At 47.0% G+C, this 20,243-nt stretch overlaps 1 protein-coding gene across 1 annotated transcript; it reads left to right on the plus strand.

Moving 5' to 3' along the window:
• Window positions 1-15,034: 15,034 nt before the first annotated feature.
• T265_12898 (hypothetical protein) lies at window positions 15,035-19,452 on the plus strand (the record flags this gene model as incomplete). Its single annotated transcript, XM_009166144.1, is given in 12 exon segments — window positions 15,035-15,117; window positions 15,157-15,289; window positions 15,325-15,536; window positions 16,233-16,359; window positions 16,888-17,057; window positions 17,186-17,334; window positions 17,564-17,674; window positions 17,944-18,338; window positions 18,343-18,710; window positions 18,715-18,779; window positions 18,815-19,119; window positions 19,201-19,452. Coding segments are annotated over 12 exon segments (2,295 nt in total).
• Window positions 19,453-20,243: the final 791 nt, after the last annotated feature.

A 20,243-nucleotide genomic window follows, 5' to 3' on the forward strand; every position in this document is an offset into this window, starting at 1 on the left:
AATACACAGGTTCAGGACGATTGTCTTGAACCTGGAAATGTTGCTGGTCCACTGACTTCAGTGGATGCCACTAGGGATCTCGGAGCGTTCACCAAAGACCTCGATGCTGAAACGGCAGCACTTGCTACTACAAGTGAAGCCTTGTTCGAAGCTGTATCAATCAATTTTGGGGGAGGATTAGTTAGTAAAACCACTGCCCTCAAGCCATCCTACCTCCCGTAGTTAGGTGCGCAACCGCCAATACATCAACGTTGCTTCTGATTGGTCAAATGACGGGCAACGGAGTCATAGGTTGAGATTTTATTGACTGGAAATGCGAACCAACTAAAAATTTATTCGTCTGACCACCGATTGCTGGCAGCCGCGACTGAGTCTAGAAGGCTTTCGAAGTTGTAGAGTGTTGCCATCGTACACGCTTCAAATACTATCACTACATGTTTTTTCAGCATTTCCGACATTACACAAGCTCAGTGAACTTCTTGTTGTTGTCCTGCAGATATCACAAGCTAGACGAAAAACAGACAACTAAGACGAGTTATTGCCCTTAAAGTTCTACGAAGTATCCGTAGGTAGACCAGGACCTTGACATGACTGTGAGTTTCTGCCTGGAAGCCTACCTATTCAAGCAGGTTTGTGAATAGCAAATCCAGAATTTATGTTCTTTGCCAAGATGTCGTGGTTCATCCTCAAAAAGTCTGGAACATTCCAGCATCTATCAGCAAGAACTTCGATCTGGAAGTTGCCTGTTTTTGGAATAGCATTTTGAGTGTTCCTCGACACGTAAAAATCCTACTAGAGTTTTGAGTCTGTCGTTTGCTCATTGGTTACCTTGTACAATATAATTGCCTCACAGCCCTATTCTACACTGAATGATAGCGGCGAAGGTAAAAAGCACATCAAGCCGGTCGTTTTTCCGTACCGCGGGACGACATGGTCGTCTAATATACGTCAAATCAGAGTCTGAACAAGACCACAGGTTGAATCATTCCCCCGACCGAGCCTCTTGATTTATGGATTCTTCACTATTGGATTAGTTTTGGCTCTGCTTACTGATAATCGGCACGCTAATGCCGACAAGTGTAAAGTGCAAGGTGCCTAATAACCACTCATCCGAGTGTGAGAGCCAAGTAGTGCTTCACTAGCTGTGGGTTCATTTGTCCGTTCGCCTTCCACACGATGGACGTATCGGTTTGTACCGTTTGGCCATGGACCAACTTGCTGAAACTGGTATGATCTTAGCCCATAGGACATTGGGGCATCGCCGAGGGTGAAACACAAAAGAATTGAGGGTAGCACTACTGTTAGTTGTGATATGGGATATAGTGACTATGGGATGGTGAGAGTGGCATCAAGGAGGCAAGTTCATAAGCTAAAGGCGACAGAGTTAAGACTTAAAGGAGTGTGAAATTTCCTCATTGAGACAAGATAGTACAGTCAATCTTTGTGCTCCATAGAGCTAGATGGTCTCATGGCAACTATGGGGGGTGTGTGAGAAGAACGGGTCGAGGGTACACCAGGAAAACTAGAAAGTTCGGGTTTTCGGCATACGCTCAGCCTTATATGCACAAGTGGAACTGTTGACCGGAAGTGGCAGAGGTATAACGTACACTGGCCGGTCACCGAAGGCGCTGCGGCGAGTTAATGAGAGCCAGGTGAGGGGTGCAGACTCAAAAGAGGGGTTACTGGAAGTTGCAAGGGTTAACAGGTTGACTGTGCCCCAAAATAGAAGACATCTTGTGTGGCCACAAGCTATAACCTCTCTGGTGACATGAGGAACGATTTTATTTTCCATTTGGGGATACTGAAGAATGGTGGCGGGTGGGAGGAACTTTTATGTGGATATACAACCAACAATTAGTCTCCGGGGCCGGACCTACTTCCGCAAAAAATATGGACACTAACGTAGATCCCTATTAATCTTGAGAAAGTAACTCGGTCTCTCATATACAGCTTCCAGTTTACGGAACAATACCTTCAAATGGTTACATTGTTCACGGAAATCAGCCACAAGCACAAGATTCTGCACGAGTGTACCAACTCTGATCCCTACTCGGAACGCGGAATTTCATGTAAAATCCTAATGGATATTGAAGAACTTTTGCGTTAAAATGCAGCGTTTCCCTGCGCAAGTGTCCAAACCGAAAAGGTTCAAAATCTGCCTTTCTTTTGTCGTAATTTGTTCAAGCTGATCTTAGTTCGCAACATTTTGCACGCATTTAGGCCCAAAAAGCGCCTATCCACTTCCACCGATCAGCGAGTTGTTGGCTAAAGTTCAGGAAAGATTGTTGTTAAGAACCAGAGTTGAGCCTTATTTCCATCTTTTGCAAAGATGGTCCACTCGGTCTAGCACGCAGCTGAGTTTGAAATCCTTATGGCAGATGTTACTGCGCACCCCCATTAAGCCCGGTTATTGGGGCCCCTTGCTTGTGTGAGAACTGATGAAATGGCAATGCGGTGTAAACTTAGCGAAATAAATGAGAAGCGTTCTTCCGGTGTTTTCACTACTTCGTTACTGTGAGCAAATCACACGCAGTCAGTCGTTTTGAGTGCTTTTAAAAAAGGCATTTCATTGTACGTGGAAACAATTTCTATAACCTCCTCATTGCAGATGACACGCGTATCAGGCATCCAGTAAACCGCTTTCTCTGCTTGTATAAAGGGTTGACGGATAGGTTGTATCAGGCCACGGGTGCCACCGGCCATCATAGCGTTTGGGTGTCACGCTATATTATGCTGGTTTAATGCGCCTACAACTACCAGGAAACACGCGATTAATCACCTTGTATTTTGTTTCTAATCCCATTGCCGAAAGTCAAAACTTATTCTTTTGCATGGTTTCAAAACGGATATATACAACGTCGGTCATGTCCACAAGGTTTCTAAACTCACAGCTCGTTGGTTGTGGGCCGTTACAGGTGTGTCATGATAGCACTGAACAGAATAATTTAATTTGGAATTGTGACGAAACTCCACTCGGAGAAGTCCTTTGGCGACCAAGTCATGAGGCATGGGTGGATCGAGGATGCTCTTCGATTGCTGGCCCGTGCACTGCCAAGCTGGCGAGCTGGGCTGAATGCCATCGCTGTTCGGCTGCATGCCAATAGGCTGAGCACATGAAGGTGGCTGCAATTCGAACCATGCGATATTAACTTGGGCCGAAGCACCTATATCTAGCATCATGTTTCCCCGGAATCCGTGTGCACTTGTAATTATTTCTCCATGGAACGACAAGCTAGAAGTGAGATTATGGTGTAGTACTTGCAAAGCAGGTAGACAATACCTCGGGCAACAAGGACTTTTTCAGAGGATATCTGCCGTGATCTCTTGGGTTACCCTCCACAGCTCGCGCAGCAAATTTGTCATTGCGATCCGGCCTTCCAGCTACCATGACCATGCCAGTTGTAGTGATGTGGTGATGTGCTGGTTTGTTTCCCAGCTTGTACGGAACATTCTAAATGGGGCGTGAGCGGGCCGTGACAAACTGAGCGTGGTGGACGGCAACAACATTTGGAGGAAAGAAAAACTGAGGAAACATACTTATTCGGTACCGGTAAATCAAATCACCTGAAAACAAGCTACAGAAACGAAGCATGATGTACGACTAGTCCAGTGCTGAAGCCAGTTGAATGAGACTTAAAATGAAAAATCGCTGCTGGCCTCGAGAGATTTGAGCGGTTGAGTGAACTACCAGGGTGACGGAGGCCGTAAATGCCGACCCATATAAACACAACCCAGCTTCCTATTTAACCATAGTTTTGAGAACGATAACCTTAACACGAATCTACAATTTGATGGTTTGTTCGAAATCCTAGAAATTTTCCATTAGGCCGCATTTTTGGAGTAGTCTGTCGTGTACAGCATAGGCCTCATGATCTGCATGACACATAGAGAAGGGCCTAACAGCTACAATAAGTGGCCAAGGATCACGGATTCACGGATTGATACACAGGATCGAGGCTTTTGCTCAAGTTTCCCGGGTCACTTTTGTTCTTGTCGGTCAGTGGCTGTCGTTTACCAGAAAGGCACAAGTGGAAAAAGGGTGTAGAACTGCCCTTTATGTTCTCAGCGTGAGGCAGTATGCGTGCCAGCTGGGGGATTTACATTAATAAGTGTCCAATAGTGCTTCAAACTGGGTTCTAGAAGGAGCGTGAACAACCGCCGAAGGAAGGTCATTCAACGCAGCTACTACCCGAAATGAGAAAAAATTTTGCCTAATGAATGTGTGTGCTCTGACATTGAAATTTTTCCTACTGTGTCCCCGCCGGGTGTTTGCTAGTTCGACGGTAAAAAACCTGTTTCCCAAGCTTTGTTCAAACAGAGCATAATTAGAATTAGGTCCCATCGGAGGCGACGGTACTCCAAGGGAAAGACATCAAGCATTGCGAGACGCGTTTCCTAGTCGACGGATTTGAGGCCGACAACAATTCTCGTAGCGGCCCGCTGGACACGTTCAATGAGGGTGATGTCTTTCGTGCGTTCTAAGTAGACAACTTGGTTGGCGTACTCCAGGAGCGATCTGACGTAGGCCCCATAGAGTATTCGGATGTCCGTGCGAATAATACGGGAGAAGGTGCGTCGGATCATTCCTAAAATGGCGAATTCCTTTTGTGCCGATTTCTCATGGCGCGGTGAGAAGCACAAGTTTGAGGAGACTCAGCAGCTCATGATGTTTCCTGGTCCTTTCTCACCATGCATAACAAAGGCATTCGCTGAGTCTCATCCAAAAGACATATGGACGCACTTTTCGTCATCCAGAGGAAGGTGCCTGTCCAACGACCACTGCTTGGCAGCGTCTACATCCACTTGGATGGCACTGGCATTGGAACTCCAGAATTTTAAGTCGTCCGCAAAAAGTAGAAATGGACTTGCAAGAACATCTTGGAGGTCGTTGGCGCAGATGAGAAACAGCACTGGTCCCAGGACGGAGCCTTGAGGAACTCCGACGGAGACCGGCGCTGGAGAAGAGTAGGTCGAGCTTATTCTCACTCGGAATGACCAGTCTGATATGAACTCCTTGATCCAGCGAAAGATTTTACCTTGAATCCCGTATGACTCGAGTTTGTGGGGCAACGGGACGTGTGGGACCCTATCAAATGCTTTTTAGAAAAAATATGGCATCCGATATGAGTCATTCGTCCTTGGCTTCGGTCAAGCTGTCCATAAACACGAGCATGTTCGTCACCCAAGAGGGGTGTGGGAGAAATCCGTGTTGGGCTGGAGATATCAGATTGTTGGAAGTAAGGTGATCTAGGATAGCTTGCTTCAGAATGTGTTCCATCAACTTACATGGCACGCTAGGTAGGCTTATAAGCCCGTAGTTGCCAGGCGACAGTCGGTCACCAGTTTTGTAGATTGGCGTGACAATCGCTTCCTTCCAAGCAGAGGGAAGGCGGCCTTCGTCAAGCGACTGGCGAAACACTAGGTGTAGATGATTTGCCTGTGTGGAGTCGAGTGTGGTAGTTGAGATCACATGCTTTATCATGATGACCGGCACCGGTTGGCCTTATTTTTTCCCGACGTAGCTGGGCTTGGTGACGTTTCCCAAAAAGGGGCCATGGTTTTTTCCGATGAGCCAGATATTATTGTTTTGAGGTTGCATGTAATGACTCCATAGCCCTGCACAACCTACTGACTAGCTGTGCATATCGGAGAATAGAAATCATCCACAGATGACGCGCATACTGCATTAAATTCTTTTTTCATCGTTGTAATGGAGGAAAGGTGAGCTCTGTAGACAAATGTGTTGTACCAAAGCTCGCTGAAAAAACATCCAATTTGCCACGTATGTGGGATATCACGTATGCAAACATTATTCCACCATTTTCTTGGTGGAATTCCTAACGTACATCCTTTGGTTGTTATCTCACCTGTGAAGAACACCGCGGAATACTTCAATATGCTTGCTTTCCTTTAGTTGCATTATCTCGTGAACCGGCGATGAAATGTCACTCACTTGAACGTGTCGCTCAAGTGTCGCTCACTTGAACGAGATGTTGTAAGCAACATATTACCAAAATGTGCTGAGAGATTGTAATAATTCCCCGCAAACGTAACCACTTCAAAAACTCCATAGTTTCGCCTAAAATTATTTGAGTCCACCTCAAGTGAGCAACGACACAGCTGGAGGTGCAGGGATGAAGAACTTTGAAGTGAAATCAAATGGTTATTTTCTTCTCACATATATGAGTTACACTGTAATTTAGCGAACTCACCGGTGAAGCTGTTGAAGTGAAGTCAGCTGAAGAAGATACTGCCAGGGAGCGAAAGTTCTAATGAATTAAGTCAAACAAGCATCGCAAGTGTAAGCAATGAGCTTGCGGAAGGGACAAACCGAAATCGCAGCGCTAAACCTGGATTTTCGAAACGTCTATTCACCAAGTGTAATCTAACTATGAAGATGAACGTGTATTTTAAATTATTATTGTCTTACTTTCTCGATCTTCAAACAAGTCAGGCAAGCTTCAGGCCATAATGCACAGTATCCATCAACCCAAAGCCGTTTGCTTTATCAGTAAACATTTCATCAAAATCCGTATGGAGAAGCAAGCACCATGTACTTTGCAAAAGCCTGATGGTTTTGGCCAAGACCTGTTGAAACTCCACCGGGAGCCAAAAATCTATAAGTGGCAAAGGGCGACGAATGTGGATGCGATGAAGTAACGAATGTTTTCCGTTTGGTTGAAAAAATCGGGTTTGGTTAAATCAGAAATTTCACGAAGCAATGGGCGAATTATTTCTTTTAGGAAGTGCCACCGAATAGACTGATTGTAAATTTACAGGTGGTCCTCCGACATGTGGTTCGTTGTCATCAGTAAGGCGTCGCTTTCTCGGTTCACTGGAGGATTAGGGTGAGTGAGGATTTCAGCTCTAATGGTTTGTTTGTGAGCGTACGCGATGATGAAAATCCACTGGAACTTGCGGTGCTACCCAGCATTTACGCACAAAACACACTAACCGCAAGTTGTATCAGGACAGCCGTTAGTTGTGGCCAATAAGAAAGAAGCAATAGTGAGGTTGGTGTAAGTGGTAGGCAGAGGAATAATGTGAATGCACCGTCTATGCAGAAACCGAGACCAGACGATCTGCCAAAGAATGTTAGGTGATGGGCGATAATAGTAGGGCCTTGAACTTCACTCGCCTCTGAATTTCAGCCCCAGGACCTTTTCGAGAATACTGGGGGCGAATAGCAAGATCCGAAAGAACATGTTTAGAAACGTTTGCGCGCAACACGTCCTAATGTGGTACGGAACCATCAAGAACAGTGTGAGGGAGATTGCGGATGCGAACCCAGAGGTGGATGGTGAATTAGAAAAAGTTGATGCAAACGAATGACTGTGACATGGTTAGCTAAATCATCGAGGCAGTCACAAGTTGCAAGCACAAAATGTGATGTATTTTTGTAGCAATTTTTGATGGGAAAAGTTGGATTTCAAGCTTCTTACCCGAAATACTGGCACGCTGAGATACAGGGGGACTTTCCAAGTTGAACGTAAAAACTTTGAAGCCTTTGAAAGACATCGTCATATATTTCGCCATCCTCTATCATGGTAGAGGCAATCATAATAGTTTAGATGGGGTGAAGCGACCATGGAGTCCCCTGCTTAGCAGGTGGTCTAGGCTTTGTGATCGGAAAAACTAAAGCTTTTGGCGATTGATCTGCTCGAGCAAGGCGCGGCATCGTGGGTACTTGTTAACACGGTGCGCATTTTAGGTGCCGTTTTGAGGAGAGAACTGGCAGGACATGACGCTATCTCATAGGCTCCCGGTTGATTCCTTTAAAGGTAAACCAAATGCTGGAAAATGGACAGGCTCTTCTTTGACGCAGGATGTTGGTGCCATGGACGTTTTTGGGTGCTCTTGTTGTGAAGGAAGCCGCTCGGCAAAACTCCTATGCCACAGTGTAAATGAAACACGGTTAAAAGCAGTCGGATGAGGAAGCCGGTGAGTTGGGCCTTCCAATCGTTATTCAGGCTCACCAATTATTACTGAACAGCTTTTACCCAATCAGATGAAGGAATAGACGGTATTGTACAAGAGTAAACAGGTTATACTGTAGATGGCAACAACTTAGTTATTTGGTGCACCCCGCATAAGATAAATACAACGCCAAATTGGAATAGGTCGAAAGGAGGCATGTCGTTCAGAATAACTGGTAATTTTCTGAACGAAGGTTCGAACGCGGAAGATGCTTTCTCGACACCATCACTGCTACGCCTGTTCCTTGATTATCCACGGGCCCGTCCTGCGTGCGTGCGTCTAACATACAGTTGTTAGTTTACTTACAATGCGCGATCCAAACACATTTAATGGAAACCACAGATGAGTATTTAGGCTTGACAGATGCAAAAACGAAAAAAACTTAACCTGATACTGGCCAAGACCGTAAGCATGTCACGTATTGCAGACGGTGGCGGTCTAATCAAAATGGATGAAAAACATGAAGTGCACAAACACTCCCAAAGTAGGCAGTGTTGGAAAAATTGATTACCAAATGCAACCGCTGCAGAGTCTATTTCAACAAATTCACCTAAAGAATGGGGTATGCAATTTAAACGGCAATAATTGCAATATGCCCCATAAGAAATGACAGACATTGATACACTTATTCCACCCAAAACTCACAATACTGGATTGCTTGTCGGGCTTCCCGACATCCAGTGTACTTAAAATTCCTGCTGCTTTTCTGCTCGAGCAAGGCGCGGCATCGTGGGTACTTGTTAACACGGTGCGCATTTTAGGTGCCGTTTTGAGGAGAGAACTGGCAGGACATGACGCTATCTCATAGGCTCCCGGTTGATTCCTTTAAAGGTAAACCAAATGCTGGAAAATGGACAGGCTCTTTCTTTGACGCGGATGTTGGTGCCATGGACGTTTTTGGGTGCTCTTGTTGTGAAGGAAGCCGCTCGGCAAAACTCCTATGCCACAGTGTAAATGAAACACGGTTGAAAGCAGTCGGATGAGGAAGCCGGTGAGTTGGGCCTTCCAATCGTTATTCAGGCTCACCAATTATTACTGAACAGCTTTTACCCAATCAGATGAAGGAATAGACGGTATTGTACAAGAGTAAACAGGTTATACTGTAGATGGCAACAACTTAGTTATTTGGTGCACCCCGCATAAGATAAATACAACGCCAAATTGGAATAGGTCGAAAGGAGGCATGTCGTTCAGAATAACTGGTAATTTTCTGAACGAAGGTTCGAACGCGGAAGATGCTTTCTCGACACCATCACTGCTACGCCTGTTCCTTGATTATCCACGGGCCCGTCCTGCGTGCGTGCGTCTAACATACAGTTGTTAGTTTACTTACAATGCGCGATCCAAACACATTTAATGGAAACCACAGATGAGTATTTAGGCTTGACAGATGCAAAAACGAAAAAAACTTAACCTGATACTGGCCAAGACCGTAAGCATGTCACGTATTGCAGACGGTGGCGGTCTAATCAAAATGGATGAAAAACATGAAGTGCACAAACACTCCCAAAGTAGGCAGTGTTGGAAAAATTGATTACCAAATGCAACCGCTGCAGAGTCTATTTCAACAAATTCACCTCTACGCCTGTCCTTGATTATCCACGGGCCCGTCCTGCGTGCGTCTAACATACAGTTGTTAGTTCACTTACAATGCGCGATCCAAACACATTTAATGGAAACCACAGATGAGTATTTAGGCTTGACAGATGCAAAAACGAAAAAAACTTAACCTGATACTGGCCAAGACCGTAAGCATGTCACGTATTGCAGACGGTGGCGGTCTAATCAAAATGGATGAAAAACATGAAGTGCACAAACACTCCCAAAGTAGGCAGTGTTGGAAAAATTGATTACCAAATGCAACCGCTGCAGAGTCTATTTCAACAAATTCACCTAAAGAATGGGGTATGCAATTTAAACGGCAATAATTGCAATATGCCCCATAAGAAATGACAGACATTGATACACTTATTCCACCCAAAACTCACAATACTGGATTGCTTGTCGGGCTTCCCGACATCCAGTGTCCTTAAACTTCCTGCTGCTTGTTTGAAGACGCCTGCTCATGCCTTGCCTCAATCTTCCAACAGGTTGAGAAAATAAACCTATCATTATTATCATTAGCTGGAACACGAGACGTTTCCGTACAAAATATACTATTCCTTTAACTACGGCAAACCCTACTAAATATATGGTCCAAAGGCTGATTGTTAAAGTCAGAAAAACAATTCACAAACGTGGACACCTACCCTAGAATTTCAAAAAGAGGGCGGCGGCGAAGTAACACAAAAGAAACATCGTACATCGTCCGACAGGTTAGTGCACCTCTGCAACGCCAAAACAGAAAATCCGTCTTCTCAAACGCGCTTTCTAGAACTCTCCTGGATATTTATTGACGATTAGTTACATGCAAACAAATGCCACAAAGCAACTCCACAAATTCCGTAATAAATCTCACCTTTAAATAGACATAATGTGGAAGATATTTGGAATCGATTGAGTAGTCATCGCTTTCGAAAACGTTTGGTGGCAATAAATCTACTGATTGTTACCAAACATTTTCAGATGCGTAGGATGAATTTACGGGAAAACATACTACTCGCATGCCTCATCAGTAATATCCACCGTTACACACCTTCCCCCTCCAAAGGTCGTTCGCATGCCACCGATTTTTATCTACCTCCGTTAGCCCGGCTCCAGCAGCTGGTCTATTCGGTCGCTTTTCGCGTGTATCTTGCCACTTGATAAGCTGCATCCCACTTACTACTTCCGTTCCCTGGCGGTCGGTAACGGCAAACGGACCCTGCCATCGAATACCCACCTTCGGTGACCCCAGTTTACTCCTCCAATGTTCTGATGATCACTCCACTAGACCTTCCCGCGTGTGGGGAACGTTCGTACCTTTTTGCTTGCCGTATACTGCTTAATTCTTTCCTGACGGCGGTCAAGTTTTCTCGAGCTACCCTTCTTTCCTCCTCTATCTCCTCCAAAGACGAGCGTGTTGCCAGCCACAACCCGATTTTCTGGTCGACCGCACATCGGCATAAGTGAGGACCTGCCCATGGTCGGCTTTATGGAAGCACGGTGATCTAGCAACATCATCGGCAAGTGGAATTTGCAGTCAATTCCTTTAGCCACCAGCCACTTGATCGTTCGATCATCACTTTCGTTTGGGCCATTTTTTGCGGGTGGTATGGTGTTGTCCATAACCGTCCGATAACCAGCCTCTGCAAGCCATTCCTAAACTCTTCGCTGTCGAAGTAGGGTCTCTGATCGGTTGGGATCATTTTTGGCACCCAATGGTTGACCACGATGCGACACATCATCACCTCGCTGATCGTCGCCACACGTTGATCAGGCACGGCTGCCGCCTCGACTTATCGCGACAGGCGTCCTGTAATTATCACAATATACTGAGTTCCGCTGGCTGTCAACGGAAAGGGGCCCATGACGTCAACAGACGATAACTTACCGATTTCTGGGGCAGGAATGTGTTCCATGGGATGGGCTGCCGCTGTCATATCTCCTTCCATCAGTTGGCACCACTTACAAGGCACCACATGATCCATCACCTCACTTATCATCCCGGGCGAGTTGGCTCTCTGCCTAAGTAAGTCGCACGTCTTGGCGCGCCTCATGGCAGTTGACGACAAGCTTCGGTCTCAAGGTGTGAGATATCATGGGCAGCACAACATCAGAATCGTTGGCGTTCCAGGAAATTATGCCAGCTTCATTCATACTCAGCCGATCAAGGTGACTTTGGAACGTTAGCAATTTCTTGTCTCCCTCCTCGTTCTCAATGCTTCTTCCATCCAACAAGGATCCTGTGGCGAGATCCAGTTCGACGACGAGGCTATTGGCCCCACTCATGATCCTGGAGACTTCCTCTACAGCCTCTGGTCTTGACAGTCAATCAGCCAAGCGGTTCCCCTTCCGCAACATGTGCTGGATTGTGAAGTCGTACACTTGCAGCGAGAGTGCCCAGCGCGCGAGCTTTCTACGAGGATCTCTGGCGGTCGGTTTCCACATGAAATTTTCGTCCAAGCAGGTCCGGTCTCTATTTATCCAGAGCCCAGACGATCGTTTAAATATTTTTCCACAATGGTCGATTGCTTCTGTTCAGCGTTAGTCAGGATACGATTGGCGTATTCGATAACTCCATTATTCTGTTTTAGGACTGCGCCGATACAGCGATCACTAGCGTCCGCTGCAACAGTGAAGACCCCTCTGCTCCTGAGCAGTTTGAGGGTTAGTTGCTGATCCAACATCCGCGTTTAGATACGCCCGAAAGCTTGAAATGCTTCCGTGGTCCATTCGAATTTCCGATTTTGCCCGAGCAAGTCGTACAGTGTTGCACCGACCGTGTTGAACTACTTGACAAACCGGCTGTGGTATGCTGCCCGTCCAAGAAACTACATAGAGACTGCTCTGATTTGAGAACAACACAGTCCTCAGTCTTCGCCAATCTTTTCCGGCAACGGCCTAAACTCTAATTGACCTGCTTTATGTCCCAGTAGTGTCATAGAACTCCAAGCGAGCTCCGCCCTGACTTCATTTATCTGCAGGCAGCGTCCCGGATTCGCCACAATGTTGCCTTCAAATGAACTGCAAGTGCTGGTTCTAAATTGCTGTAACTAACGACATCCTCTCCGTACAAGGCAGTTTTCTCGAGGCCCTTTGTTGAACGAGGCATCGTGCGCGGGAATGCGAATGGAGCGCCAGACAAACCAAACGGCATTAGTCTAAATTGACACTGAGTATCCTCATTCATGAACACCGTTTTCTTCCGGTCCCCCACCTTGACGAATAGTTGTCAGCATTCAGAACGCAGGTCAAACACCACAAAATATCGGGAATGCCTGAGGAAATAGAAAATCTCCGCAACCGAAGGCACAACTACAACCCGATTTACTGTCGGTTCAAGCAAGCGCCAGAAATCGACGCAAAATCTGTATTTTCCGTTCACCCTCCTTACAGGCACAACACAGAGTTGTACGTATTGTTGGCTTTCTCGATTGTCATTTTTCAACACCTTGTGAATTTGTATATGGACTTCCTCCCGTAGATGGAGCTGCAGCGAACGGCGGCCGTAAGGACGAAAGTGCCCAGAAGATGGTTGAATTTAGTGTTCAGTCCAAGGGCAGAAGCCAAAAGGATCTTCATCGCCCGTGAACAGTTCGGCACATTTCTCGACTACGGGCTGTATTGACGGCAAGCTATACGACGGAAGATTTCGGACATGCAGCTCACTCACGGCAGTGCTTGGGTTACCCGCAACTTGACTGTGCTATATCATGTCACCAGTTTTTCCTGCTTTAGGTCAACCACGGAATTCGTTCTCTTAAGAAAATCTGCCCGCAATTTTGTCTTCTGTATGTCTGGGCTGATCAGGAACGCGTGCTGCACGGACTCTTCCCCTAGGCGTATTGAGTGAATTGACAATCCGCCAATTTTCAGTCGGTATCCACGGCAGGCGCGCACCATCTGCTTTCAGCTTGATTCCCTATCCGCTTCAGCAATACCCCTGCTATTGTATCAGTCAATCACGGTTCCTCTCCGCGTAAATCTTGATAACGACCTGTACGGTAGCCTGTGTCATTGCGCCAATCGCAACCCACCCGGGAAAAGAGGAGTAATCCAAAGTTTTATTATGTGCAGGTGGTAGGGTAAGAGGGCACCGATTCTTCCATAGGTAAGGTATGCCACGCTTGCAGCATCCGCTCGTTCGAGCTCGCCTTCGGGGTTCTGTCGCGACGGCTGCCAGCTGTTTGGCGAGTTGGCCTGCTTTTTTGGGCATGTCGTGCACTGTTGAATCTTCCGCGTTCTCCCGCGACTGCAATGTGGCCAATGGCGTGCCAAACGCATCAAGTGCTCCACACTCAACTGGCCCGTTGTTCTCGCCAACATCAACTGGGCATGAAGCACAGGCTTTACACCTTAAACAAACTGTTCAGACGGCAACCACTGGCGCGACACTCGGCCCAGTCCCGGCAAAGCGCGATCGAGCGACTGCCACAGGCCTGCAAAGAACAGCCTGGGCCATATCCAGGTGCCATTCTGGCCTTTTTGAACCATTTCATAGCCTCCTGGCTGTCGGCCGATGTATGGAACCCTGCTGCAAGGGCTTCCTTATCGGCGGTCCAGCTGAACGACTGGATGACAGAGGTATCACGCATGATACCAAAAAAAAGCCTCGGACTTTCTGGGCAGTGGAAAAACCTGGAAAAAAATTAAAATGCGATGAACTCTAATCCCTAGTTCGTGCCAAGCAGAGCGCAACCGCAAACGGATACGTCTATGATACTCGGAAAGCCTTCCTCGTCAGGGGAGTCTTAGACGAAGCGCTTTCCCAACCCGAGCAGTTCAAGGGTAAGACTGGCCCGTTCGAAAGCAGGTCAACTGCACATTCTCCTTATAACTAACTCCTAGAGTATTAACTAAAACAGTCCTTAAAAAAGTCAAGTTCCCCTGAACTTGCCATTCGGTCCAACAAAAGTGTTTCGGCTGGGTTCATCAGGTCTGATAATTCGTCATTAAACTTTGCACATCACTCCGTCGTCGTACCCCAAGCTTCAAAGTGGTGAGAGAAGAGTAACGGAGAGGGGAGGAATGAAATGGCGGTAAAAACTCTGAAAAAGGTCCACACAAAGGGAGAAATCCCCACGTGACCACCATATACTGTATGCTTTCCATCCCAACAGGCTAAAACTACCAATTTGTGCTACCCGGCAGCCTTCCGATTTCATGGGCGGGTGGCAAAGCCCGGGGCAGAAAGTAATTCGTCCAGGTGCGTCTCACCTAATTCCATCTGTTCCAAACCTGTGAACAGGTATAAATTCTCCCTGGTCTCCTACACTTTTGAGATGCATTATTCGTCTCATCTAATCTTCCGGTGAACCCGCCATGATGTGAATGTTTCGTGCCATCACATTCTTCTGAACTAAACTCGGTGTTTTCGTTTGAACTGATCAGTGTGTATTGGCGCGGGACAGGATCTGAGCGTGACTCCGAACTGCAATGGTATCTTGCGTGTTTTCTTTATCCATTTTCCGACCAGTCAGAGCCAACGAAGAAGCGCAGGCCGTTCAAGAAGTTTTTCTATCGTGGGGTTGACCTGGATCAACTCCTAGATATGAATATGTAAGTGTCTGGCGAACTGTTCGTAATCCGGATCTGCAGGGACCAGATTGGCGAACTAATGCCCGCCCGTATTCGCCGGCGTTTGAAGCGTGGACTTCGAAATAAACATAAGACACTTCTTAAGAAGCTTCGGAAAAGTAAAAAGGAGTGTCCTTTCGGGGAGAAGCCGGCGGTACGTGCATCCTTTCATGTCACCTAAGTCTCCAGACGGTGAAAACCCACCTTCGGAACATGGTTGTCCTTCCAGAGATGATTGGATCAGTAGTCGGTGTTTACAACGGCAAAACGTTCAACTCGGTCGAAATCCGGCCGGAGATGCTTGGGCACTATCTCGGCGAATTTTCGATTACTTACAAACCTGTAAAGCACGGGAAACCCGGTGTGGGAGCAACTCACAGCTCACGGTTTATTCCCCTGAAGTAAATCTTCAATAAATGATGGTTTGAGATAGTTTTCTTTTATCGTGGTTACCTCGGTTACCTGTTAAGTTTTCGGTTCCCAGGCCCTTGATACTATCCCATCAACCAAGCGGGTCAGTATTATTTCGTTGTACAACCAGGCCAATAGTTCAGAAGCTGAACAGTCACATAAGACCATAGTTGAAAATATTACCGGATAAAAGTGGGAAAAGCGAATTACAGGAAGCAAAGCCTGAAAGCAAGCATGCTGGGTGACACGGACAATGGATGTCCTATGATTTTGTTTAGCTGAAAATCTCATTGGTTCACAGTCCTGGGAGCATAAAATTGTTTTGACGATTTTGGAGGGTTCGCTGGTGTAATTTCTCTTTGTCATGTTAGCCGGGGAGTGCGGTGGTGTTTGGAACTATTCCACAGTCTATATTAAACGGTGATTGTGCCGGGCTCGAACGTTTTAGTCGCCCTAAATATTATCCCGGATTGACTTTCTTTGTTTTGTTCGCTGTGCTCGTCCCAATGTGAGACTGCGGGGTTGACTAGCAGACCTTCGGACTCAGCGTGGTCGGATGTTGGTTTTTCCGTATTAACCATGAAACTAACACGGCCATGGACGGAACTCTAAACGCTTCGTAACCGTTGTGAGTCCACATAATTGTTCTTAACCCGATGACCACCCTTCGTTCCTCTCATATTAAGTTCTGAACAAGTTCTTAAGTGTCTCCGACTGGAAAAGGGCCTACTTATTTGGGATGCAAATATGCGAATAGGTACAGTAGACGGGACGAATTCAAAATCGTTCAAAGAGAGAACCTCAGAAGGTATGGTAGGTGAGCAAACAAGGTGGTGAAACCATGGGCAGACAGCATCACACAATGATGCCAGGTGCATCTGGGCCAACCGATAAAAGGGGTGAGTGCGTTTGTGTAGCAGGAGCAGAAAGCTACCAGCCGAGGTAATCAACTTATGTGGGAACCGGACACCAATGCCGAGGGATAGATAGACGTAGCGATCAACTGATCGGGCGTTTCATTGTGTTCGAATTCCGATTGTTTATGAAGATGTCTATCGGCTTCACGGAAATGGTACTAGGACTTCGTCCTACCGACTTGCATTCTTCTAAAGCTGCAGTGTACGTCATGATCAGGAGTCAGAAACTTTCCCCCAATTAGTCCTGTGGACTGGAGCCCTAAGTTCCGACCTAAATCGTTTTTACCCGGAGGTATAAGTGCGCTGTGTGGGGAAGAATGAGTGGTCCCATTTTATGGAACGTATCTGGTTCCCTTCGAACATCACTAACCGTAACGGATTAGTTGTGTGCATGTTGAGCTGTGGGATGCTATCCCTCACCTAGACTTGGAGAACTGGAGATAACTCAGTGGTTAAGGTGCGATTGGTGATTGGAGTTTCCGTGGTTCGAACCCAACTTCGGCATCTCGACTGCTCCCGTTTGGGCTTGGGCAACCTGGCAATATCTCAGCCCTCATGCTCCCTTCGGGTGATATGGCAGCGAGGTACCGAAAGGTTGTTACAGCCGAACAATAGTAGCAAATACAAATGGAAGAAACTTAAACATTCAACCTTCGGAGATGTTCGAGACCATAGGGTTAACTATGTGTGCCACAAACACTAGGTCACCAACTCCGACTTAGAGCTGTCACTTTGTCGTGGTGGTCGGGCTTCTGTGCTGTAATGATCCTGCGGGCTATACTGGCTGAAACTCAGTTCCTAAAGCTTCAACAATCCCAGGAAGGCCAACGGGGAGGAGCCCGCCGAAGGACGCCGAGTCCCCGTACTGCGAGTAATCGTACTACGGGGTGGTCTGTAGGCGAAGACGTACTGTCCTCTGCGATATGAGTGAAGGCAGTAAGATGTTCCCCCAGGCGACCAGTATGTCCATATTTATGGAAGCTCCGAGAAAGACGGGTTAAAAAGGTCTTCCCCCAAAATGGCGCACTCCGACCGCTCAACGTGTGACCGTGATCGCCGGCGAATTATTCAATACGGTCGAAATACATTTAAAATCAAAGAGCCCGGTGCTGTTCAGAAGGCATCTGCTGTGCGCAGCCGCATCAGAAGTGCGACAGTGATATCCTACTTTCTGCGTCTTCGGGCCAGACCGGCCTTCCACATCCAAGCGGGTCAGACTATTGAGTCTCTGGCTCCGGGAAGGGTCCCCCAAGAAAACCCTATCAACCGCTGTCTCGCGATCCAGACTTTAGTTAGAGGCTAGGGGCAGGGTCCCCCGGACCTCCTTCCACTGCCCTGTGGGTCAGACTTTTGAGTCAAAAGCTCAAGGTGGGGCACCTCAAATAAGCCCCCTTCGGCCTGGGTAACCAAGACGTGTCATTCGCCTTTGCAGCTCTCCGTTCACTGGTCTTCCATAATTCCTTCCCAACCCATCGTACAGTGCAGTGCAATCAACCCATCTGCCAACCACCTAGCCACTGTTTCGCGTCTCAACCATCACCCAACAAAATAAACCAAAATAATCACCTATTAACCTCTAAAGATCTGATTCACGTTGCATCCTACAATGTTGGTACTCTGTCAAATTGGGCAAGACATCTCTTGCTGAAACCTTATTTTCTCTCTTTATCGATGTATTTTGTGTCTCTGAAACACGCATACAAGACCCCACTCCAGTCGTGCTCCTCAAGACGCTTAGGACAAGCCCAGATGTTCCACCATTCACTCTTTGGGCATTCGGTGATCCTGATGCAATGGCCCGAGGTGTCTACGGTGTGGTGGTTGCACTCAGCCCCAAGGCTGAAAGCGCCTTACTGGACTGGATCCCAGTACACAGTAGTCTTTGCACGGTGAACGGTTGTCTGGCTCAATTAAGGATAACGCAGGTCGATGTGGTAAATGGTGTTTGGTTGTCGTATCAGCATACGTCCTAACAGATAGCAGTTCTGAGACTGAGAAGGGCGAGTTTTATCAAGATCTGTCACTATTGCTACGGTCGGCACGAAGGATAGATATAGCAATCCTGGCCCTTGATATGAATGCCCAAGTTGGACGACTAAGTCCGGAAGAAGCACAATTAGGTGGTACGGATAATGGAGAGCAGCATCTTCAGTTGTGTACAGATCATCGTCTTTTCTTGGCCCGTACTAATTACCAACACAAACGCACACAAGTAACCGAGTTACTTGGAGACCACCAACCACAGTCGTAGACCCCATTGGACCATATGGTTATCAGTTACCGATGGAGATCCTCGATTAAGGATTGTCTCCTGGGGTACGCAACTTGACTCCGATCACGCCATCGTGTAGGCCCGCTTGCACTTGGCTTTCCGCCAGCACTACGCGTGCCGAAAGAGAGCAGCTCCGTTCATCAACTTCGTCAAGTTTCGGTAGCTGAAGAGTATCGAGCTGATCTGGCTGGAAAGCTACGAAAAAGACAGTCATGTAGACGACGAAGATTGGAGGATGAATGGAGGCGAATTAAAGGAACTATGCTCCCAGCTCTCAGGACTGTTTGTCCAACCCATCTGACTCGACTAAATGAACGCTGGATATCTTCGAGATCAACAGATCTTATTTCTGACAAAAAGGCCACGCCAACAACTAGCGACTACGTAGGCGCACGCAGATTCCAACACCGAACAATTAAGAGCTTGAAGAATGGCAGATAACGCTGGTAGATTTTTAAGACTCAGAAGCTGGAGAAGGCCTCCACTGCAGGCAACAGCAGTGCACTGTTTCAACTGATTCGATCAACGGGTCAAAAGAAGGCGGATATCAGTGAGACAACATGCGAAAAAGACGGAACTACAATTCACTCAATCGCCGTCTTGAGTGGTGGGCTGAGCACTTCCAAGAGCATTTCACTTGGTCTCCTTCAACACAATCTCTGGAAGAACCAAGCGTGGAACATTGACACCAACCCACCATCAGCAACCGAAATCTAGCGTAAGATTTCAATCCTGAAGCGCGACAAGACACCTGGCCCAGATGGTGTACACCCCGCGCTCCTCGAAGAAGATGAACAGTCTGACAATCATACTGCAGAAGATTTGGAATGAAAGCAATACCAGCCGAACGGAGCTAGTCGACCGTCATCCCAGTTTTCAAAAAGGGAAGACCATCGTGGTATCAGGCTGGTATCTATCGCTTCTGAAGTGCTCTCTGGCATCGGATGTATTATCAGGAGAGATAGATTCGTGAAAATCAAGCTGAGTTTCGCCCTGGTCGAGGATGCATCGACCATATCTTTACTTTGAGACAAATTCCCGAACAGCGCCACGCCTTCACACGTCCCACGTTGGTCGTTTTTCTAGATTTGAAAGCTGCTTTTGAATCTGTCGATCGTCAGCAACTTTGGCAGCGGCTGGCGACCAAGCATGTCCCTTCCGAATTTTCTTCCTTTTAGGGCACTGTATGCGAACTCATGTGGACGCGTACGCATATACGGGAAGCTTTTGTCCGAGTTCACCACGTCCAGCGGTGTAAGACAAGACTGTCCTCTTTAACTTTCCTCTTTAACTCTAACTCTTTCCTCTTTAACTGTGTTATTGATATGCTGCTTGAAATTTTTCTGCCTGTCTCTGAAACCTCGGGAATCGAAATGTCTCCGGGACGTTCCCTCACAGACATTGAGTATGCAGACGATATTGCTCCTTGGTTCAGGTCCCTCAAAAATGCAAACTGCTTTAAATAACCTAAATAACTCTGCCGCACGGTTTGGCATGCGCTTCACACC

The sequence above is a fragment of the Opisthorchis viverrini genome (assembly GCF_000715545.1).
Source record: "Opisthorchis viverrini unplaced genomic scaffold opera_v5_22, whole genome shotgun sequence".
Lineage (NCBI taxonomy): Eukaryota > Metazoa > Platyhelminthes > Trematoda > Opisthorchiida > Opisthorchiidae > Opisthorchis > Opisthorchis viverrini.